The sequence below is a fragment of the Cyprinus carpio genome, chromosome B14, assembly GCF_018340385.1.
Source record: "Cyprinus carpio isolate SPL01 chromosome B14, ASM1834038v1, whole genome shotgun sequence".
Classification (NCBI taxonomy): domain Eukaryota; kingdom Metazoa; phylum Chordata; class Actinopteri; order Cypriniformes; family Cyprinidae; genus Cyprinus; species Cyprinus carpio.
In genome coordinates, this window is record NC_056610.1 from 16,519,065 (window position 1) to 16,544,312 (window position 25,248).

Sequence of the window (25,248 nt, forward strand, 5' to 3'; positions counted from 1 at the left end):
TATATTTGAGAAAACTGCAATACAGTTTTAAAATATAAATCTTTTGTATCATCATTACTCCACTACAACAACTACTACCAACAAAATAAACCATTCTTCATTCAGTTAATTTCAATTTCAAAAAAAAAAAACAAACCACCAACCCAAAACTCCGTAATGTAATAATTCTCAGCTTATATTATGAAGAAATGTGCAAATATAATGTTTATTTCATATACATTTAATAAGCTAAATGATTAATCTTAAATGAATCTTCTTTATCTTAAAAAAGTGCAATTTAGTTACTTTCTCAGATCATGGCGCAGATGAAGTCATGTTAGTATCTAGTGCCCCCTTGAGGCCAGTGCAGCAGAATGAGACTCCGTGTGCCGCGCTGTTTCACATTGCATTTAGATATTAAAACCGAATGAAGAGGACATATTTGTGAAGGCGATATATGTTGGTATTGGTATTTTCTTTTCCAAAAATTTTAAATGAGCTTTTAATGGCTGTGTAGCGTGGATACAATCTATAATTCAATTAGTGCATTAATATCAAATTTGACTTGCTTGCAAATGTATTTTCACCTCAACCAATGCTACAAACACACTGCAGATCACAAGCAAGACTTGACAATCATGCTTTATTCTGGTTGACTTCTTTAAAAAAAAGAATCAAATAAACAGCTCTCCTCTTTGAACAGAGATCACTGAAGCAATATGCCTTCTTCAGTCAAAACCAAGTACTTTCTTCATGTCTCACTGTATTTCCATAAGTAGTGAAACTAAACTCTATCTTTACATCTCTGTCTCTTCATTTAAATATTTATTGGTTTCAGTTCAAACAAAACTTCATTGATTGTCAACACAAAATCTAGCTTAGCACCAGTACAATAAAACTGTACTTTAGCTTGTTAAAATACTGTTCGCAGTGTGGGAAAACAAAACAACCTCAGGATAAAGGGATCATTATTTGTACATTGTCAAATAAAGCACCAACCATACAAAGCAATTGTCATATATCATTTGTCTGATACACACAAAAAGGTCAAATATATTAATGACTATTAAATTAAGCACAAACAACAATCAGTGTAAATAAAACACACCACGCGCCACAAAGCACGCTGGAATCTGGTACACCAGGAAAAATTCGGACACGACCCCTTCTGTGAGCACTGGAAAGCAGTTCAAGACGGAATCTAGAAAAACGGCTCTAGAAAATCCTTAAAAAAAAAAAAAAAAACACTACACAGGATCTTTTTTTTGTTTGTTTGTTTGTTTACCACTTAACTGGTTGGTATCGGCTGATACCTGCTGATATCTTCAAATAATGCAACCAGTGGATAAAACCAACAGCTCATCAACCAAAGCAAAACAAAAAGCGACGTCAGATGTCACGGGAACACGTCCTGTGCCTGCTACGATACAAATGAAATAAAGGGAAGGTGTCATGTTTCTGGCAGAGCTGCAGTGGTGCTGAGGTAAGGAGGGCCGGGGTGAGGAACATATGCTGTAGGTTAGGGGGCTTCTGGGAGCCGAGAGAGGCTGGATGGTTTACACAGGAACCATCTGGCCCAAAGGCATTCCTGCCGTTGTTAGCTTGACGTAAGCCTCTTAGCTACACACATTAAGTTTACCAAGATAAAAAAAGACTTGGATTACCACTCCTTCTAAAGGACCGTCAATAACGAACGAACATAAAACATGTTAATGATAAGTTACAACCAGATGCGTTCACCCTGATGTCAAGATATACATATATATTTAATTATACATATAGGTTTATTAAAAAAAAATTATTATTGAAGAGTGAAAAAACAAAACCCTACAGGAGCCTGAAAGTTGCTTCCCGGTGGAGTCCGTCTCCAGCCTTTCTCCCTGGGTGAGGGCATGGCAAAGTTGCTCCCTAGGGCCCCTTTCATTACTCAAGGTGGGGTGGGGTCTGTGAGAAGGATGTCTGTGAGGAAATAGGACCTTTCTGGCTGATTCTGAACATACAAAGTGCTGGTACTGGTAACAGGCCATCAGACCCGTGCATGACTGCGGACGGCTGCTGACGATCCCAGGAGATGTAGGCAGGAGTCGCTATCGACTGCAGGGTCTGGCGTTGGGCCCTGATTTGTCATCCTCATCATCTTGGAGGAGCTGTATGGAGGAGCCTAGCAGTCCCTGTAGCTCTGGTACGCATCGCACCAGCTCCACTGTCTCCTCCCCGTCTTCGTCATCCGGCTGGAGCTCATCCGGAACCATGCACGTTTGACTGACGGATACCTGCTTCCACAGCTCTGCCTGAGCAATGCTCACCACCTCAAAATGAGGGTACCGAGCCCGGAAAATACGCGCTGACATCTTTAGCCGCTTCAGCACATCCGCCAGCAAAAACCAGTTACAAAACCTGTGGAGAGGAAACAAAGAGTGGCGTTTCGTTAGGTGCTGTGGTGACTGTGTTTGAATGCGTGTCTGCTGTCACTCACCCCTGCATTAGTGATACTTGGACGTGGTAGCAGGGTAGGAGGGGATCAGAGGAGAACTCAAACAGAAGACAGTCTGTATCGGTGTCTTTCTCCTTCACCTGCTCGCTCAAGTTGTCCATGCGGTCTTCCTCAGGCTGAGACAATAGGAAGTCCCAGCAAGGTTCCTGTTCTGTCTCTGTATAAGTTTAAAACAAATAAAGACAAAAGTAAATATTAACCTCTGGTTACAAACGTTGTGTTTACAGTGCTTCTGCTACCCTCTAGTGGGCAGCTTTGTCACCTAATAGTTGGATCAATTTCAGCTTGAATATTAGGGGAAGCTTGGACAATCGATTGGTCTTGCTTGTTGCCACCATCATTTAGCGATTTGAAAGAAAGATGATTTAAAAAACGAAATAGCGCAGGGTCCAAAAGTTTAATAACATATTGAATATCTAGGATTTAAAATCAAATTTAAATGTGGCAATACACATTTTTAGGATTTTTTTTCTATTTAAAGAAACATGAATATCAACATTATCAGTAAGTTTTGTAAATATAAAATATAGAATATTCTGAACTATTTACAGGTCACTAAACAAAAAAGCCTATTTTGAGCAGATCGAACACAAAATGTCAGTTTTTCATGCTTTCACTGAAGAAAGATCTCAGAATATAAGATTTCTCAAGCCATGCTGGAGAACATGACCATCAGGTTTTGCACTTGCGGAGTCAATGGCATATCAAGTGCATGCAAATACTAATTTATATTCATTCGAGGCGGGACTTCTATTTTGACGGCACTGAGAGCGGCAGCGCCTGAACACACAGTGCTCACATTCTCCCTCTTGTTCGCTGTCGTCGTTAACAGTTCCGGATAGAAGTCTGTCTAATAACCAGATAGAACTGTTAAACAAAGGAATTAATGTATACAAAAAGTATTATAACGATTGCTTTTATATTATCAGTAATAGACAAACATGATAATACTTCCAGCATTAAGCAAATACGCATTTATATCATTTAAACAAATCTTTGAATGTCAAATGAACATTTAATATCACAAACCTTGCAAACTTAATCAAATCCAGCTCTGAGATCTTGTGAAGTGTGCATGTGACCTGCATGATCTCGTGTTCTCTGCGTGAAGGTCGGTCCGTGTTAATTGAATGCTTTAAACTTTAAACTCGTGATTTCCCAGAATACTGAGTGCCCTGTTGGTTACAGTGTTTACTTCCTTATTTACTCATTTTTATTAAATATTTATTTATTTGTGAAAAATATAATATAATATAATATAATATATAATATAAGTATGTTTATTTTACACATTTATTTTGTAATCCATTGTCAAATGATTTCAAATGTCTTAAATATTAATTAAAACATTTTTAAATTTATATTGGCTTCATATCGGCTATCGCCCCCCTGCTTTCCAGGATATCGGCTGTCAAAAAAACAATATCTGTTGACCACTACTAATTTAAATCTTCAAATAAATTTTTACTCTGATTGTTAAGCTGACAGGAATGTGTAATGAAATTAATGTAACATAACATGCTTAAAAATACTTAATGACAAAAATTTAAAATACAAGCATTTTCACTAATGGTCTTTTCAACCCCATAATACATTGCTGTTCAAAATTTGAGGTCAGTAAGTTTTATTTCTGAAGTCTCTTATGCTCACCAAGGCAGCATTTTTTGATAAAAAAAAAAAAATACAGTAATAATTTTGTGACATGTTTAATACAATTTAAAAATATTGTTTTATATTAAAAGAAAAATCTTATTTTTGTGGAAAAACATTTTTTCAAGATTATTTGACATTGGATTATTTAATTGTTTTGATGTTCAAACACCATTAATGTATTTGAAACTGAGTTTTTTTTCATAATGTAAGTCACTTTTGATTACTTTAATGCATTGTTGCTCAATTAAAAGTATCAATTTCTTTAAAAAAAAAAAAAAAAAAAAAAAAAACGTACTGAACCCAAACTCTTGATCAACAGTCTAAGCAACTTAAATTTCTTACCAAATACAGAGCTACTGTAGAAATCCCACTGTAGTTTAGGATCTTGGTCTGTTCGTCCTTCTAAATCAGTGAAGTACTCTGTGGATAAATACAAAGACAGTTTTATTCTAAATAGTAATCATTTAAATAAACATTAAAGTTCAGCAAACATGTATGCAAGATTTTGAAAACGTAGCCGTTTTACCTTTGAGGAAAGTTTTCATTCCTGGACTCTGGGCTAGTTTAACTGCGGTCTGACCAGAGTAAGTTGCCAGTGTGGGATCTGCCCCATGATTTAATAGCATCCAGACGGCAGCCAGATTATCAGCTGCTACTGCATCATGAATTGGGCTGCAAATATAGTAACAAGTTAGTATCCTGAAAATTCTCCATCTCAAGTTAAGCTTATTGTTAATGCAAATGGACTGCAATGAAAAAGGCAAAAGCTCTTACAGGAAATGGTAGGAGGAAGAATAGATTTATATGGTAATTGGACAAAGTTTGTTGGACACATTGTAGCTGTGGGTGGACATACATAATCTTATTTTGTAGAGATTCTGATACTAAAAATACATCTTCCAAATCTAATGTGGCCCATTAGCTACCTACCATAAAACTGTCATTATGGCATTATACAATTAAAAAAGCAGTAGCCCAAAGCTGTCTTTGGGGATGAACAGAACGTGGTGCCTTTTAGTTGAAATTAATATTTCAAGTAACAAATGAAGCATTGATCCTGTTTGTATCATATCCTCAATGTAACCCACTGCTCACCGCGTTCCATCCTGTGCACTGCAGTTAACATCTGCGCCATGCTTCAGCAGCACCTGTACGATGTGCGTCCAGCCACGTGCACAGGCCTCATGTAGTGCCGTGTAACCCGCGTTATCGCGCCGGTTCACCTCTCGCACATCCTTCTCCAAGCAATATAAAACCACATCCTGAAAATAAACGTTTTTATATGTAGAATGATCTATTGATCAAACAGTCAGTTACACCAACATCAGCAGATGTTGATGTAACACAAAAAAGACAATTAAGATGATCAAAATGAATATATTTAGGGCTAATCAAATAAAATTATTTTCTAAAGTGGGGTTTGTGAGGTAACTACAAAGGGTTTGTGAACTCATGAAAAGCTAAAAAATAAATTAAATTAAAAAAAAAAAGTAAAAAATTAAAAACATTTTTTGATTTAATTCTAAAAATATTTATTAAAAAACAGTTGTTCAATTACTAAAATATTAACTTAAAATCTCAGGGGATACTTTGAGTAAATATTTTAGGTCAAGGGGTTCAGCAGACCAAAATATATCAATACCTGCTGAAAGATAATACATTACAATTATCAAAAATCACAATTTAAATGTCTTATGAATTTAACATACATTTTTTTTATATATATATTTAATCATACTGGATTAACATTATGGAACTTCATTGTACACTCACTATAAATATTAATATATTTAACAATTAACATTTCAGTGTCAGCTAACAACCGAAAGGGTTATGAATGCTTTACCTGGTAACCTAATCGAGCAGCTCTCTGTAACAGCGTCTCTCCTGCATTCTTATTGACAATCAGTCGACGGACTTCTGGAGGCACTGGACGGCTTGGAGTAGTTTCAGGGATTCCTGTTTTCCCAGCTGTTCCTTTTTTACCAGACAGTGGTGAGTTTGACTGCTTGGGAGAAGCATAAGGAGTAGTTGGGGTTTTCTTAGAGGCTGGACCATCCTCATCTGAAATGAGGGGCCCTGTGCGTTTACCCAAGCTGCCTTTCTTAGTCTTGAGCTGAAACAAAGACATAAAGACAAAGAGAGTCATGCATGAAGGATGTGACATTCAGGGGAGGGCAACTGTTACATAGTCCCGCCTAATAAAAACAGCTGTTGTAAGAAATACTTTTAAGGTGACTCAAAATGCCACTAGGGGGCAGCAGAAGACTACCTGAAAAGATGTATACCTTTACGAGGGAATAATCCCTTGAAATCTCAATTTTTCAGTTCAAGTGCTCTAGTTTAAAAATGCTTGAGAGTTTGAAAAGTTGCTTCAGCTAACCTTTTTCTGGTCGTCAGTGTCACACAAGTGTTTACTTTTGAACTTCCTCTTCCCTGAGGGTTTGTCGTTAGGCTGTAATGCGGGTGGGCTCTCTTGAGGTCGTACCGAGCCCGATCGTGTGAACAGGGTCCGCTTAGGGCTGATGTCTGGACTGGGCACTTCGCCAGTCAGTGTGGCACTGAGACAAGGGTACAAACCCATCTTCTCATCTGCAATGGCATAGACTGACATTTCAACACATACCTTCTTGTTACATCATTCCTAACACAGCATAGATAGATGGATGTAACTCCACTGAATAAATTGCTTTCAATCAAAAAGAAACCTCTGCTAAATAAGACTTGCGTACCGAAGCCCTAATCGGACAGAAGCAATTTTTTTCCCTAAAGGTCAGGTAAATTTGTGATTTATTGTCATACTTTGACCTTCAGACCTTTAGTAAAACCCCATCCAGACACTGGACACTCCTATTTTAGTAAAAACGACACAGATTCCATTTTCAGTATTCTCTATTAATAGTAGTAACTAAAAGGATTTTTTGGAAGTTTAATATTGCTCCCCTATGGGAAATTCATTCAACATTTATTTTAATTATGCTACCCTCAACTGTAGCACTCAAACTAAATATCAAGACCAGGAAAGGCAAAGACAGAATGACGTTCTCAGCAAAATGTTCATCAAACCTCAGACATCTTTACTCACTAGTGGCCTCACCATCCTCCACGCCCAGCTTCTCCTCCTCTCCATCTGCCACCTTATCTTTCTCTGTGATGTATTCCCCGTTCTGATATTTACGATTCTTGCAGCGTTTCCTTTTCTTTATTGAAGAGGTGTTTCCACCCTCAGTGGGCCTGTCCTTGTCCGCATCCACCTCCTCAGGCAGAGGATTGATTCGAGGCCTGCCGCGCGGCCGGCGGACTGGTACAGGGGGTGGTGGGGTAGGGGGTGGTGGAGAGGGGGGATCGAGAGGGGGAGGAGTAGGTGGAGTAGCGAAGCTCCAGTCTCGGAGCAACGCTTCATCAGTCCGTCTGCGCCCTCGTCTCAGCCGTGGAGAGGCCTCCTCCTGGGAGTCTGATTCCTTACTAGGCCAGCCTGTATTGCTGAGAGAGCTTGAATCTCTGTCAACCTGAGGACTTCTGCATGGACTGTTCTCTGAATCTGTGACTGGTGACAGAATTATCCATGAGAAACGCTCTGATATTTGGGAAAACTGTTCCATTGTCTTATACTGTATATGACACAAAAGCAAAAACATCTCACCCAAAAATGTCAAATCGGTCATTATTTACTCTTTCTTTGCTTCAAACCTGTATTTTGCTATATTGTGGTGAAATCTTTTACACAGGTCTTTTCCATACAAGTTTGCAGTGACCACAGCTGTTAAGTTCCAAAAATGACAAAATGAACCCACCAAAGTTGTACGTTAGTTGTTTGCTATATTCCAAAATTATACTAGCTATGTTTCCATTTTAATGCACATTTTGGAATATCGCATTAAAAAATCCACTGGACTGAAAAGCCAAGATGCACATACATATGCGCAAAATTGAGTAGGACAAACTTTTTATCCGAGTCCACATAAACTACAATGGAAACATATTTACCGAATAAATCCCACCTTGCGCATCAAAAAATGTCATGTGACTTTGCACGATGGGATGGGATAACTTGACTAACCAGTGGACCGATCTCACTGAACAGCATCTGAAATGTTGTTTTGTTTGTTCTGAAATGCGTGAGCAGAGCCTAGCCAAAGTATTTCTGTATTATTGTCTTAAACGACAGTGTTCCAAAACCGCAGAAATCCACCTCCGAATGACTGCATTCATTGCATTTCGCCTGCTCACTCTAAAGCTCCAGTAATTCATCATATATGAAAATTATTATATTAAATGGTTACTCCTACTTTTCTTAGTAATATATAGTGCCATTTTATCAGAAAGTGACGATTTTGTTCTTTTTGACTTGTTGAATGGAATCTGTGCTTTATACGCAAATGTTTTATGTGATATTCCAGTTTTTTGCACAAGTTAATTTTGAATCTTTGGATGGAAAAAAAGCTATTGAGTTAGCGAGCTAAACTTGAGAACCAGATAAGTGCATGAATTCTTTTGAGCTAGAATTCAAGAATCAGACTGATTCATTCACAAATAAGAGTTCACCTCACTGACTCTTCATTTTTCGTTCTTTTTTTTTTGGGGCTTCTTTTGTCATTTTTGGAGATTAACAACCAGGGTCACTTTGACTTGTAAGAAAAAGATCTGCATAAAAACAATTTTCTTTTGATACAGAGGATAGGTATGGAGCGACATGAGAATGAGTAAACGACCAACCTATTACTTTAACTATGAGCTGGATCGGTACCTATTTTGTTTGAGTCGGAGTGCTCCATATTAGCTGGACAGTTTTTCCCTTTGCGAGTCTTTCCCCCTACTTTAGAGGCTGAGCTTGTTCCATTTTTCAGCACACTTTTTCCCACTCCAGGCAATGCATCTTTCTTCTGGTGAAGTACAATATGTGTTGAACAAAATTAAAAAAAGAACATTTTGTCTTTCAACAACATATGCATATTTGTAATTTAGATTAATGGCTATTTAAGCAAAGCAAAAATTTCACTGGAAATCTAATTGTCTTTAAACCCATCACTAGCTCATAGTAGTAATGCCATCATCTCTCAACAAGCTCTTTCACTGGGCTTAGACTCACGCAGCTCATTTGCACAGTAGACCGCTCGTCACTAGGCTACTCCCACAATAATCACATGTGAACTATTTTAATTTCCCTCTAGAATTTCCCAAAAAATGTTCCATTGTGTAGCTGAATTGTTTGAACTCGGTTTCAGACAAAGCAGAACCACAAGACTTAAGCATCATGTTGACATTAAACTAGTATGATTGAATTTGCTAAATTTGCAGTTATGACCATATACCTGTTTTCATGGATAAACCACCAACAGGAATTACATGGGAAACTCATAATCAGAATAACTCCACAAGCACTTAAAAACAGAATCATTTAAACTCTTGTAATTAACAGAAGATAAGCTTCCCATTTCTGTTTTACAGTCCTCTAGCAATGTCTTGGTGACTCTAAGAGCAAACTGACTGACAAATTAAAATGACCGACTGTGGTACGAGATTCTGTCAATACAGGCTAACTTATTTTTAATAATCTGTTATAGCAAAGGTGGCTAAATTTTGGGTCTGGAACTGAGGATCAGTAGCGATCATGGGCGAAAAGTAAATGTATATTTTAATAAACCTAATTCACTACTCTCTACATATATATATATATATATATCCGTAAAGCCGGTTCTGCAATCAGCTGTAAATCTCTACACCTGCGTGCTTTCACATGGAGCAGCATTTACTACACAGAGCCGTTGTTCACTGACAAACTGCGCAAAACTATGATCATATTTTGCATATGTTTTGCGCAGCTTGTCAGTGAACAACGGCTCTGTGTAGTAAATGCAGCTCCAATTTGTGTCTCATTCAGCTCGTCTGCTGTTTCGTTCAGATATAAAGTCAGACCATTCTGCTTTTGCTTAAAATTTCAAAATTATACAGTCTAATTTAGGTTGAAACCTGCTCATGCTGCATGTATGCTGCATCTTTGTTTGGATCATAAATAAAATGCAGTGGTTGCCTCTAATTTTAAAAAGAATGAGCACAGACAAAGCTTGTTCATATTAAAAGATTTATTTTATTTGTGTAACTTGTTTGATTTGAAGTTTGTTTTAAAATTTCAATTTAGTTTCGTTATATTTCAATTTCACAAAGAAATGTGCAGCAATAGCCTAATAAAAGGACACCTTTTCCTATACTGTTTAATGTCTTCAATCTCATTTTGTTAAAAAAAATTGTGAGAAAATCGAATCGTGAAATCAAAATCGCGCATCGAATCGTGAGTTGAGTGAATCTTTACATCCCTATTTTAAACTTGCTTTTTTTTTCTTATATTATTATTTTTTCATATATTTCCTTGTGCCATTTAAATCACTAATGCTGTGATATCAGATTTTGGTCATACTCCCACACTTAGACTGAATTAAGGAAAATTTTAATATAATCAATCATGGCTTATGCTATTAATGCCGATCTATTACAAAGACCATAATAAAAATGAACCACAAAATGTTAAACAAAGCTTACCTTTTTATGGGAGGGGTCTTTCTTGATTGATAGACTGTTTTTATCTTTTTGCTTCTTAGTTACGGTCTTTTTTTGCATTTCAGAAGGTACCTTCTCCTTGGCATGCTTTTTCAGGTTCTTCTGTTTGGTGGCGGACACTTTTCCTATGGAAGGTATCTCCTCTTTGGCTCCATTCATTTTTGCCTCTCCTTCTGCTTCTGTGGTCTGGCTCTGAAGGAGGGTTAAGGCTATCCCTTCTACCTTAACATGAGAAGAAAGCTTCCTCTCTGATGCCTTCTCCTCTTTTGCTGTCTCACCCTCTAACTGTTGAGCCAATTTCCTTTCCTTACATTCTCCTTTAACACTGGGAGCACTCCTTTTACTAGGGGTACTAGATTTCATTTTCTGTCTACCATCAGATGCTTGATTTTCTGTCTGTTTTGCCAGTTTCTCTCGTCCCTTTTCCTTGGGCACAGGAACAGTCGTGGTCTCTGGTCTGCTTAGAGCTGCTATGGCATCCGTTTGAGGAGAGGTTCTGTCTGACTTGATGACCTGTCCTTCTATGGCCCTGAACGGGGGAGAACCAGCGGTAAGGGTCTGCTGCAAAGTGGACTCCTGACACCTGTTCTGCACGCTGGCTACCTCAGGCCTCTTGGATCCCACAGAAGACAGATTACAGTAGTTCTCACCAGTAAGCGCAGTGGTCTCGAGAGTTTTCAGCTTCACTATTGACTCAAGGTTAGACAGGGGGGATTTGGCCTTCTCCCACTTTTCATCCTCTACTTTAGTTGGGCTTAAGTGTGAATTATGGAACAGGGCTCTCTCAAAACTGAGGGTGCTCTTCGTCTTTGCGGCTTGAGTCAGACTTGGTTTCTTCTGCAGGGATGTTCCTTGGGAAAGAACACAAGGTGGCTGCCACAAGGATTTAACTGGAGGTGTAAACAGGGTGCCTCCCTTTCCACAAACAGATTTCTGGTGGGGCTGTGAATTTGCTGTAGCACATAATTGGGTGGATAAAAAACCTTGGTGAGTACCTGTCGAGAGCTTTCCACCTTTATTATGCTGGGCACCTTTAACAGCAAATGGCGCTTTCCTCTCTCTGCAGACCGGCTGCTCTCCTTGGTCAATGATGGAGATGGTTTCCTGTTTGGCAAATGTCTGAATATCTTCAACAAAAGCAGCACTTTTTCCATCTTTGCTACGTAAAGTAGATGCTAGAATTGGGCTTGCCACACCTACATATGTACCAGGGAGATTATTCAAGGAACCAGGAGATGAGCCTTTGGCCCAGGATGCGTTGGGTTCCAAAGCATGGTGATTAGTTAGTTTTGAAGATGGTTTCTGAGTTGCACCATTTCTTTGGGTGTCATATGTACTGGATGATCCAAAGGAAGCAGAATGAACCTTTTTTGGGACAGCCACATTTTTCTGATGAGACTCAGCAGAATGATGTTCTGTGGTCACCAATGGGCTGTTCTGAGTATCTTTAATGCTTTTTTGTCGCTTGGACTTTGCAGACAGATCAAGGGGCACGTCCCTTGACTCAACAGGGCAGGAAACATTGTGCTCCTCTGGAGGGGACAGAGTTTTTGGTTTCAGATATGCCAATGAGGTTTTTTCGGTACCTCGGTACGTCAAACCTTTTTCTACAAGGCTAAGCAGCCGACTTTGAGTGGTGATATTCGCAAGAGCTGGGCTGCAGCAGATGGCAGCAGTGGGAGATATGGTGTAACGGGTTGGTGGAGCCGAGCCCTGTGTGGCTTGCTGTACTGGAAGGCCTAAAGCTGGGGCTGATACAGAAGACATTGTGGCTTTATGCTCAGCTCCACCTGGAAAGCCCTTGGACAAAGAGTCACACCTGACTTTGGAACCTGAAGACTGAGGCTTCTTCTCAGCACCAGGTCCTCTCCCTACAGAAAAGTGATACGGGTATGTTTTGAGCATAGGTGTCGCACTCGAACAAGAGCTTTGTGCTGTGCAGTCCTTTTGAAACTGGCTAGCAGTGGCTTCTCTCAGTGCTGCAATCTGACCTAACCCTGGTGGCAATGTGATCTTACAGAGAGGAGAAGAAAAATTGGAGGGGGGAAGGAAAGCAACAGGCTGGCCAGGTTTAAACAGCGTGGAGCACTGGAACCCCAAAGGAACGCTTATCACAGGCTGGGTTGGTGCTGGTGCATTAGTCTTCTTGTTTAGGTTTATATTAGAGTGAACAGAGTTCACAGGGTCCTCTGCGGTGACCTTTTTACCACAAGGCCACTGGTGAGTGGAATAGATGCCAGCACTGTCAGTCTTGCTTTTGGAAACCTCAGTCTGATCAGCCAACGGTGTGTTCATGGGATCAGTGCTGAACACATTGCTGTGAGGTTGGGAGGGGGGACCTGGGGGACAATGATTTGAATTGCTGGCTTCTGAGCAGACGTCGGGTATTTTGCAGTCTGTGGTTGCCCTCAGCTTGTTCTGCTGACTTTGAGGTATGTCACCTCTAAGTTCAAGAGGCAGTGTCTGCTGTGGATTCCCCACCATGCTCTCAGACACCTGGGTAGGGGCACTGCTCTCTCTGCTCACCGTCCCTCCATCTCCTACATTCATTGGTGAGGGATCCACCTGATCAAAAAAAAAACTGAGTTAAGTTTGACTAAGGGGGGAAAAATAAAAAGATCATGAAAGAGGTGGGACTATAACAACTAAATATATGTTACCTGCATAGGCGTTTTCTCAACACATTACTCAGTGTGTGTGGACAAGTGACTTTTTATAGGCTTCTCCTCTGGTTAGTGTACAGTTCTGTAGTGGAAATAGATAATTTTCAGCTTAAAAATTAAAAATTTAGCATACAGAATTATTTCCAACAAAAAGTCGGAACATTAAAATTAGACTTTTAAATGTTTAAAAGCCTTAAATCATTCATTAAACAGAACATACCTAAGCTATGATGTTGATTTTTCACTCATTTTCATTTAATAATTTTTTCTTTAATATACTAATAATTGATTGCAGAAGATAAATGTTGTTTAGTTCAGCCAAGGTCAACTCAGACCTCATTAATTAAATTAAATGTAAAATACAGATTGCCGTCTACATTACACACTGCAAAGAGGCATTTGAACTAAGAGACAACTGAAATCTTGTTAGCGCATTCCTTAAATCGGTTCAGTTGATCAGCATTCACCTGATATTCTTACAACTGATAATTCCTATTAATAGTGCAGAACTACATGAATCATGCACATTAATTAAAAAAATTTCAAAATTATTTTGAGTGATATAAAATATTTTGTCACCAAATTAGGGTTTTCAAAAGTCCTTTCCATTTGTCAGAAAAACAATGCAACTGACTTGACTCAAAATGACAAAAATGAACACTTCTAGAATTTTAACAAAATATGGACATTCACAAGCTTTTATTATGATCAATGAGAATGTTTGCAAGTTTTATGTCTCTATCCCTGTAATCTGCCAAATTGACACTATAAACATGATGCCACAACATCACTTCTCTTGCTACAGCCAGTGATATGAGACAGGCTGGAAACTTCCTGTGAGTAACAGAGGTTTCCTTAGTCAAGATGTCACAATTTCCTTCAGACCACAGCTTGAGTTGGAATAGATATTATACTTACAGTGTTCAGATTTAAATAACAGATTTTAAAAGAATACAATGATCTGCTGCTCCATATTCCAGCGATTTACATTTTTAATTATACATTTGAAAAAACAAGCTGTCCTCTTCTGCTGTAGGAGAGACTAAATTGTGAAAAGGCTGAGTTTGACCTGTGACTCTCTCTGAGTTCCTAAGTCAATTTCAAGTGTGCAAGGGAGTGCCTAAACACCAAAAACTGAGACAAGCAAAAACCTCAGCCTCCACAGCTGAAGGGACAGTTTTCACTGCAACAACATCCTCTTAACCCACACTGCATGTGACGACAGGGTGGTCAAAGTCTGCATACTCTAATTCCCCCCTTTTTAAAGAAGTAGAGCACCCAATACTGATCAGATCCCAAAACTTCACACAGCGCAATAGAGGGAAATGGTCGAGTGCAAGAGAGGCCACAAATGCCAAGGGTTGAGAATAAAGGATGCAAGACCATACAAAAGTTGATGCTGGTTTTACTGCCTCATTACCTCAGTGGAACAAACTGCAGTAAATCAAGACAACATCAACAGAGCGGGAAAAAACAGAGCAACCATTAATGTGATGCTGGGTCTAACATAGGCGCTTTACTCTTTACTGACATTAGATAAAGGCAAAGCATCTCATGTCCACAGTCACAGAGTGTGCATTACTAAAATGTTTGCTTATAATGAGGTGGTCAAGCTGTGATTTAATCTAATTCCAGTAGCGCTGTGTGTCAGGTCTTGCAAAACTCCTATCAGAGACCAACAGATCAAATCAATAAACAGGCTTTCCACACTTTTTGTCAAATTAATTCCCATGACGTTTACAGTCATGCATTATTAGTGCATAAGGATTTAAATAAAGATTGTGGCGGTAGATTTCCATTTCAAATTAATAGATTTAAATTACCATAATTATTTTTGTACAAATATGACTGTCGATTCTGGTTTTACTACATATAGGCAATGTGATATTAAAACTTAAACTCACTATGTCCACGACTTTTACTCATTTTAATGACTTTGCCATATAGCTGGAAATATCAATTACATTTCCTTTATATTTTCTGGATTTTCATGTTGGTGTAACCCCTGAATACAAAATCAAACCGAATGATCTGAATTCGTATTGAAGTTGCGCACTGTTGGATTCTAGACGAAATCACCCCGATATCTCTCGAGGTTAGGTTGTTAATTTAAAAAGAATGACATGATTAAGACCAGATATTACTTTAGAAAATCAAACTGCATACATAACCATCACAATTAACCAAATCTAAATACCTAACGTTAAGTCTCAAACGCAAACATAAACATCGTAAACTCGTTTCGCATCAGAATGCAGGTGAGCGCATGCAGCTCCACGTTGTCGATACAGGTGACAGCTGTCTTAAAATACGAACGGCTTATCTTTCTGACTTCAAATGAGATTCAACTGATGCACTTAAAGTCTGGCATAACTGAGCCCTATAGGCCTTTAGCGAAAGTCTGATGATTGGAAAGTTTATGATGTGTTATACCCGTGATTATATCTGCTGCTAAAGTTAGAACCGATCAATTTCGTGCAGACATTTTCATCTTCAGGCATCTCAATTATTGAAAACGCAGGATCAGTGGGAGTGGGAGCCCGTGTTTTTCTTCAACCCTCGTTCTTTTGAACGGGGTTACCAGCGCAATGATAAACGGAGTCGAGGAAATTAGCATCGTCTCTCCTCTCTAGACTGGAGCACACTCGCGGTCTCCAGGTCAGTCTGCCGGAGCTCCGCGGCCCGGAGCTCATAAATGCACAAAGGAGGAGGATGCAGAAAAACAGTCGATGACCAGCCGATGTCACGTATCCACAGCAAGCTTAATATCAGGATACAGCATCATCCTAAAACAGAGCAAAATGTTTGTTTCTCCGACCAACCCACTCGCTCGTTCTAGCTGGAGCTACTGAAAAACCGTATCACACAATACCAGAGCCTCTCAGGTGACACGAAACGCCTGCTGAAATGGGAGTCAATGATAAATATCCTCGATGTTCACCCACAAAAACAACCAAATGTAGGTCCCGCGATCGGGGATTAGCCGAAACAGACGTTTTCTTTTGCAGAAAGAACCGAAAGCCTACACGGTCCGTGTGGCCACAATGTAACAGTCAAACTAACCGACGCGTTTACCGAATCCTGTCAAACTATGAAGTGACCGTTGGTTTTTCGCGAAGCGCGAGCCGAGCTATGACGTCTGAATTAGAACTCGAGACAAAATACACGGCCAGAGAAATGTCACGCGCACATTTAGGTTGGATGATATCTCGCTCGCGAGGAAACATCGTACTTTGGCTGTCTCTCTCTCCACGCTGCCCTCGAGGAGTGTTTGGAAACTAATAGGGTCGCCGAGTTTCCCGTACGCTCCTTATTATTACCGTCACTTGTGCTGCGTGACACGCGGGGAGAGCGTTATTTCGTACGGAGCAAGGTGTACGAAACTGAAGGAGCGATTTTCAGATCCCTGCGCAGCGAAGTCTCCCCTCTAACAACTCGGTCTGCATTACTCTGCCACCGTACGACACGAAATGTTTCCATAGCGGTGCAGCTTCAACAACCCAAGTGTTATGACATGCCACAGCCCCAGAACCGACTCCTTCGTCTATGCAACCCCGAATAATTCCAAAAGGCAATTAGCGAGCCAAATAACGATGTCAGATTGTACAAACGTGCACCAACCCGTCTGACCGACATTTGGAAGATGTTCGCGCATCAAGATAACGGCTTTAATCCGGTCTTCCGTTCTTGTCGCTCGCAGTTCACTAATCTCGACGATTTTCGGTGCTGAAAGTCCGGGGGGGTTCGTACCGTATCTCTCTGTCTCTGGTCGGGTGGGAGAGAGAGAGGGGCAGATGGAGCCGAGCTCGTGTGGGAGTTGTAGTGCTCCGACATCCACGCCCTGACCGTGTTCGCCCTGAGAAGGGAGGAGCGAGGATATGGAGTCAATATAATATCACATATATACGCAAAAAAAATAAAGTTTTGCAAAGGAAAATAAAGTTTTGCAAACAAAAATTAAAGTATTGAGGAAAATAATTTTGCTTTTTGCAAACAAAAATAAAGAATTGCAAAAAATAAATGATACCGCGCGCGAAAGCAAAGATTTTGCAATACATATTTTCCATGGTCATATCTACAATTTTACTTGCAACACTGATTTTATTTTGCGCGTCAGTCTAGTTTGAGAGCTTGCGCTGCAGTTTTTCCTGTGCGCTTCATTTTTTCTGCGCGTCTCGCTTTGTGGCGCTGTTTTGACGTGGGGGTGGAGTCAAGGGGCAGGGGCGTGTACAACATGCCTCCCTGGAAGTGACGTCATCGGCTCGAGACGCAGCTCACTGATCCAGGTACTGTCATGATGAGCAGATCCATGCGAGTGGATCGCTTCCTTTTATTCACTAGCATTAAAACATGCATGGTTTTGTTTTATTAACTTTATTAACAAATGTATATGTGTATTAGCAGCATTTGCTCAAGTTAAAGAAGTTGTTACCATGCACATCTGTTGTTTATTTCTCTCGATGTGCACTCTTTTACTGGCATAAAGTTGGCTTGACGTTGGACGTTAGATATTCGCAAATCTAGGGACCGTCTCTAAAGTTACATGCGAAACTACTATACACTTCTCTAACGTCAATAGCATGCAAGGAGAATGACTAACAGTCATGAAAACAACTGTTAACTGTTCATCCAGGTGTCAACTATAATGCACAACCTTTTATATTTTTTGATAATTATTAAAATAAACTGTAAATCATATGTAAAATATTGCTACTTTTCATTACACTTTTTCATTAAAATGCACTTTAGAGGATGAATTTAACAATAACCCTATAATAATAAATACTAGAATTATAAATGAATAATTCGCTAGTTTCATTTGTAAATGAAAACACTAATTTAACAAAGAACGTTAATTAGGTAAGCAATACACGAATTAAAAGGGGAAATAAGCATAATAAATATAAAAAATATAGCCCTATTTAATATAGTATTATTATCAATTATTATATACGGTTAGCCTATATGAATAAATGAATGATGCATTTATATAGCGTTTTATAATGTATTGTTGTACACCCAATTCGCTGTACGATCATGTGGGGGGTCTCTCCTCAACCACCAGCAGTGTGCAGCATCCACTTGGATATATTATATATATATAATGATAAAAATAATAAAAGCCTTATATGCACATATATTACATAAAAAGACACGATCAACGGACTGTGGGATGGATACAAATATTTGATCAATCTCTGGTAATCTCAGGTTGCTATGGTCACGCGGGTTTGTTTATGCTTTAAACTCGTGGCAAAACTAAACCAAAAAGACTTGAGCTTCATTTTTTTTTTATCTTACAATGACAGTCATTTATTAATTTATGCCAGGAGTTATGTAAATGAAAAACGAAGTCGAGATCGATATAAAACTTGAGTCGTAGACCTCTTTAATGATGTACGTTATAGTTTATGAAGTGAATTGCATAATTTTACATTAAAACTAGCAGTAACTCTGAACTAATGTGAACAAAGAACGCTTCTGTGCGCTGGCGTCCTCCCACAGGTTAGATCTTAAACAAACACTGTTAATACACATGCAGTTAACCAAATGAAACAATACACATTTAATGCTATAAAAGTGTGTGACTGGCATAAAGTTGGCTTGACGTTGGACGTTCGATATTCGCAAATCTAGGGACCGTCTCTAAAGTTACATGCGAAACTACTATACACTTCTCTAACGTCAATAGCATGCAAGGAGAATGACTAACAGTCATGAAAACAACTGTTAACTGTTCATCCAGGTGTCGACTATAATGCACACCTTTTATATTTTTTGATAACTATTAAAATAAACTGTAAATCATATGTAAAATATTGCTAATTTTCATTACCGAATGGGCTCAAATGTAAAATATGCCATAATTTGAAGCTCAATAGAATTTGAACAGAATGACTCACTTTCATAAAACATACTATAAAGTGTTCATCTAGGTGTCAACTATAATGCACACCATTCATATTTTTCATAATTATTCAAATAAACTGTAAATCATATGTAAAATATTGCTACTTTTCATTACCGAATGCACTTAAATACAAATTTAAAGCTCAATAGCATTTGAACAGAATTACTCACTTTCATAAAACATACTGTAAAGTGTTCATCTTCGTGTCAACTATAATGCACACCGTTCATATTTTTCATAATTATTCAAATAAACTGTAAATCATATGTAAAATATTGCTATTTTTCATTTGAGCTTTTGAGCTTTAAATTAGTGTTTACGTCCATTTGGTAATGAAAAGTAGCAATATTTTACATATGATTTACAGTTTATTTTAATAATTATCAAAAAACATAAAAGGTGTGCATTATAGTTGACACCTAGATAAACAGCTAACAGTTGTTTTTTATGACTGTTAGTCATTCTCCTTGCATGCTATTGACGTTAGATAAGTGTATAGTAGTTTCGCATGTAACTTTAGAGACGGTCCCTAGATTTGCGAATATCGAACGTCCAACGTCAAGCCAACTTTATGCCAGTAAAAGAGTGCACATCGAGAGAAATAAACAACAGATGTGCATGGTAACAACTTCTTTAACTTGAGCAAACGCTGCTAATACACATATACATTTGTTAATAAAGTTAATAAAACGAAACCATGCATGTTTTAATGCTAGTGAATAAAAGGAAGCGATCCACGCGCATGCATCTGCTCATCATGACAGTACCTGGATCAGTGAGCTGCGTCTCGGGCCGATGACGTCACTTCCAGGGAGGCATGTTGTACACGCCCCTGCCCCTTGACTCCACCCCCACGTCAAAACAGCGTCACAAAGCGAGACGCGCAGAAAAATGAAGCGCACAGGAAAAACTGCAGCGCAAGCTCAAACTAGACTGACACGCAAAATAAAATCAGTGTTGCAAATAAAATTGTAGATATGACCATGGAAAATATGTATTGCAAAATCATTGCTTTCGCGTGGTATCATTTATGTTTTGCAATTCTTTATTTTTGTTTGCAAAAAGCAAAATTATTTTCCTCAATACTTTAATTTTTGTTTGCAAAACTTTATTTTCCTTTGCAAAACTTTATTTTTGTGCGTATATATGTGATATTATATTGACTCCATACGAGGACTGCAGGTCCCAGCATGCACCGCGAGAATCCAGCCGCTCAAGGGGAAAGGGGATCGCAACGGTGCGCTAAACTGCAAACCCTAACCGAGTAACAAAGTGAAAATACACCCTCTGTCTCAATGAAACCGTTGCTCTCGGACCCGGCACGCGAGGGTCGCTGAGTAGCACGTGCGTGTTTGTATCATCTCGCTTTCAAATTCGCACACGTGGGCCGGCACAAAAAGAGTTGAAACAAACATCGCAGCGGAATGAATAAAAACCCTGCTCGGTCTCGAAGTGTTTCGATAGAGCCACGTGACTGATGTCCACTACAGGACAGCCGAGGATCGATTGTCAATAGTAGATCCTCACTGAAGGTGCACACACTGATGGGTCGAGATGTGTATATTTCCAGCCTAAATTAAACAGATTCTCAATATGAGAAGCCCCGACTTCTTTGTTAAAACATGCTGCATAACACAAGAAGATCTTTAACACATGAGCTACATTTAAACAATATCATATAGCCAAATCTGTTTTAAGTGAATGGGAGATCTGCTTAGAAGATTTTGGGATCCTCAGGTGGATTTACCATTTTTAACTTCTCAAAAGCCCACGACTGACCTTCAACTTTGTTTTTTTTTTGTTTTTGCCAGGAGACAGCTAGCATCAGCTGTTGCAAAATATCTCTGGAGCTTCAACAGTGCTGGACTGTTACTAGGTTACTCTTCAGATGATGTTGAGCAAATGTTATTGTTATTTTTTCCTGAAACATCTGTGAATCCATTGAATATCTTAGCAGTTTCCCTCGTTTGAAGTCTAAACCGTGTCGCTTGTAAGAACAAAGAGTGAAAAGTTCTGTTTGATTATTTCATGAAAAAAAAAAAAAACTCAGACATACAAGAACCACCTTGACATAACGTCATTAGAAATAAGTTCATTAGATTTGGTTGAGCTCATTAAAATGGCCTGGCTTCAATTTTTGACATTCAAATAGGACGAATTCAAGATTTATTTCTAATTATTATGATATTCTTTAAAATTCATGCTCTGAAAACAAGAAAACTGATAATAAAAGTTTCCCTTTTAAGTAAAAACACAGGCTCTGTAATGATATAATGATAACATCATTCTCCTGTGTATCTATAAAATCTGTTCTTGTCATATTTCAAAATTAGGTCAATTTAAGATAATTTTTTCTTTTGCTTGTTGTGGTTATCTCAAAATAATCAGTGACTTTTTCAGCAGCGATGCACAAACAATCTGGGGTTATCTTCCTTGTATCAAGACAAGACAATTGGCATGATGATAGCTAAATCAGCTCCATCAGCTGTCCAGTAGCCATTCGCTGGCTTCTTTGATCTTGGATTTAACAAGCAACCCTTAGTTTTCAGCCTCAGACATGTGCATTGTAAGATACACAGTGTGATTCAACCTGTCAGCCAAACACTCTTTATTACAGTCTTTTTCTGCTTTATTGAACATAGTGATATTCACACAATTGCTAATTCACAAATTATAAAATAAAAACTGCACCAAAATCATGCAAACCTGCATGCAAAACCGAAAATATGACTATATATTCCACATTTTGATTTTATATTCCACCAAACAAAACAATAAAATCTTTACAACGCATTAAAGCATCTTTCAAACCACCACAGTCAAATGATGAAACTGACTTATAAAATTCATCACTTGTGGTGTAACTTTTTTTTCTGTTTAAACCCGGTCTTGTCTGTACATCACAATGACCAGTGTTCAGAAACCAATGTATTGTAATGAATATCTAAAGACCAAATCATTGTCACTGTCCCCGTCTCAGTTATTTCTTCAGATGAAGTCTCACAGAGCAGCACAAGATTACACATTGACTCGCAAAGTTACCTCAAGCTGCCATTTGAATGCATTTGGCACCGGAGATTCGCCAAACCATGACATTATGATTGAATGACTGCGTGCAGCCTATAATCCGTTGAAGTTCTGTTCAATTAAGGGACGCTCATACGTTTGATGATTAGCATAAGAATAAACAGACATTTATTCCGACAGAAAAATGCAGCGAATGACACTGCATCATCATTAGACAATAATATCACACAAATTTCCCGTATTGCTCTTCCTGAAACACATCTACGCTAACAGATGTGAATTTTAACATTTTGAGTCGATGACCTATTTTTGTCATAACTGCTCCGATGCAAACTGACTCCATAGACTGCGCTGAGAGCATCACGTCTTCTTATGGCTCTAACAGTTATGTTGCCATAAAAATACAGGGTATTAATTGTGACTGCAACATATGAGTAAGGCAATTATATCAGACAGGCGCAGTCACTGCAACGAGGACTAATTGCATTATTAAAAGCTAAAATATTGTAAACAAGACGAACGTGCCATGCACCGAACGTGCCACACATGCTCCTCTACACGTGAATGCACCATATCTATCTATCTATCTATCTATCTATCTATCTATCTATCTATCTATCTATCAAGCATGAAAGCTGACACATTAACGCGTTAACATTAAGGAAAGGCCTATCGAGAGACACTGAAAAGTTTTACTTGATTAGTCTCAATTTCCAGCCACCGTTAGCTGCTAAACAGGCCTGAGGTGACTACAAATGAGCGTCATCGCTTGGGCAACATTTACAACTTAGTTTCAAAACACAATTAAAAAGAACTTGCACGGGAAATGACAACAGAAAGGCCGTGCAACAGTGCAAACTGGGGTGTCTGACCGGGAAATGCTCCACTGCATGACTGAGGTAATGTCGCAAGGGTGGGAGAGAGCACATGAAGTGGGCAGGTTGAGGGGGATGCAAAAGATATCCAAACTTATTGCACCGTGAACTCACCCGTATTTCTATTTGCGCGATGCATCACTTTTCGTAGGCCTTAACGCACATAATGACATTGGATGTTGTGATCGCGGGCGGTCAGTTTAGGACACAACATTATCCATATATTTTCAAATGTTGCCGCATGTTGTCTTTGCACTGTATTAATCCATCCAACCGTTTCGGATAGTTAGATCTCGTCATGACAGGATGTAAGGACTTTGATGCACTCATGTACAAGTGCAAAGTTTAGAGAGTTGACTGTCGCCCTCCATTGCGTTGTGCAATGCCCCCTTTAATGCCCCCTCGCTCGCCAGTATAGCGCCTTTGTTATTAATCGCATGGAATCGCGCCGCCTTACCTTAACGGCCCCAAACTGTTTTCCTTTGCCTCTGAACTTGACGTATTCATCCAGATGCAGGGGGAAGTGCCTGTGCCTGTTGTTTTCGTTACCGTCCAATAGTATGATTCAGTGGAGGATTTAACACTGTGAATTTTGGGTTTCTCCCCGCGATCTTCCCTCATCGCCGCAGCAGCTGGGGAGGAAAATCGCGCACGCTGGGTCCTAAAGCCGGCCTCTTTCCCACAGGTGACTAGGCTCCGTAGCCGCGTGCACTGGTTACGAGCTACGCTCCTCTGGCTTCCTCCGGAGTGCTGTCTGGTCAGAGCTCCTGCAGACAGGTAAACAGACTTGGCTGTAAGGTTGGACACAATTCATCGGTTGACTAATTTCTAAGATTTTCACATGCATCCATTTATATTTAAAAAAATAAAATACAATCTGATAAAAGGTTTCATGTGTGATCCCTTTGTTTTTTGTTTTGTTTTTTGTTGTTTTGTTTTTTCGTACAATTCTGATCGTCAAATAACTATGTAAGGAGCTGCATTGTGGTTCCAGATGCGATTATGGACTGGGCCAATAGGGCCCCAGACTGCCAGGGGCCTCCAACTGAGCTAGATAAAACTGATAGAGAAGTGAAATAAATTAAGAAATCTGAAACAGAATACTTTATTGCAGTTTTAATGTTGTTGTGGTACCTTGTTGCAATGTTTTATATAGCCTACATTATGTTTTCATATTGTAGGGTAATTGCAGCTTTATTTCTCTTATTTACAGTGTAATTTCTCACTATATTGACATTACATCTCACATCTACAACAAGAGGGAGTTTACAAAGAGATTTGTTTTTAATGGAACTGTATCTGCATCTGTATCTGTATATGTTTAAGATGTTCTTGTATTGATACAAACAGCAGCCGCTATGAAATAGTGCAGTCATTTATTTATAACTAACAATGGCATAGACTTAAGTTCCAGGGGGGAAAAAAGCAATTAGTGACTAATCGTCATTTTTTTTGTGTGTGCATTTGAGACTGCACTATCATAGATTTTTGACTATGCTATAAAATCAGGGTCTTACAGGGAGTGAAACCAAGGAGAAAAGTTTGCACATTACACAGGCCTGTAATTGCAGGGTAATTGCTTATCTTTCAGAAACTGAGAGGCATTAAAGAATTCAAACACTATAGGGGTGTAAACTAAAGAAATTGCCATGATTGAGTGTGTGTGTGTGTGGGGGGGGGCCCTTATCATCAGGTACTTTTCTCCAACTTGATTACACGTCTAATCCATGTTTATGTATTCTCAATGAGGATTCCAACTCCTGTATAAGTTCATTAAAGAAGAGAATGTTGTTTGCTGGTTTTACAACTGCAAAGAACACAATAATACAAAATTGGTTTACTCCGCACATGTGTGCAAAAACATTTTGGATTCATAGCCTCCTTAAAATAGTGTATCTATCTATCTATCTCAGGATTAATCAGTAAGTGAAAGCATCAGTTGACATCAAACCTCAGATATTTTCAGAAGAATTTTTCAATGACATTGTGGGGTTAATATGCAAACAGCTCAATATATTCTCTTCATTACATTGCTTTGGGCAAAATGGGTGCATAAAGCTTGATGCACTTTTTAATTAAAATCACATCACT

The 25,248-nt window shown here is 38.9% G+C and overlaps 1 protein-coding gene across 6 annotated transcripts; it reads right to left on the reverse strand.

Annotated features, from left to right (window-relative positions):
- Positions 1 to 603: 603 nt before the first annotated feature.
- Positions 604 to 23,799, reverse strand: bcorl1 (BCL6 corepressor-like 1). Of its 6 annotated transcripts, none has more exons than XM_042738253.1 (12): positions 23,615 to 23,799; positions 13,342 to 13,426; positions 10,664 to 13,246; positions 8,874 to 9,009; positions 7,224 to 7,673; positions 6,510 to 6,718; positions 5,973 to 6,242; positions 5,222 to 5,388; positions 4,653 to 4,798; positions 4,469 to 4,546; positions 2,456 to 2,630; positions 604 to 2,376 (listed from the first exon to the last, which is right to left on the reverse strand). In XM_042738253.1, exons 2-12 carry the CDS (start codon positions 13,345 to 13,347, stop codon positions 2,067 to 2,069), a joined length of 4,530 nt encoding a protein of 1,509 aa, XP_042594187.1. In that variant the 5' UTR covers positions 13,348 to 13,426; positions 23,615 to 23,799; the 3' UTR covers positions 604 to 2,066. The 6 variants fall into 6 exon arrangements, with proteins under 6 accessions (XP_042594187.1, XP_018970414.2, XP_042594186.1 ...); XM_019114869.2 differs by having other exon boundaries at positions 7,212 to 7,673; XM_042738252.1 differs by lacking the exon at positions 23,615 to 23,799 and adding an exon at positions 17,095 to 17,203 and having other exon boundaries at positions 7,212 to 7,673.
- Positions 23,800 to 25,248: the final 1,449 nt, after the last annotated feature.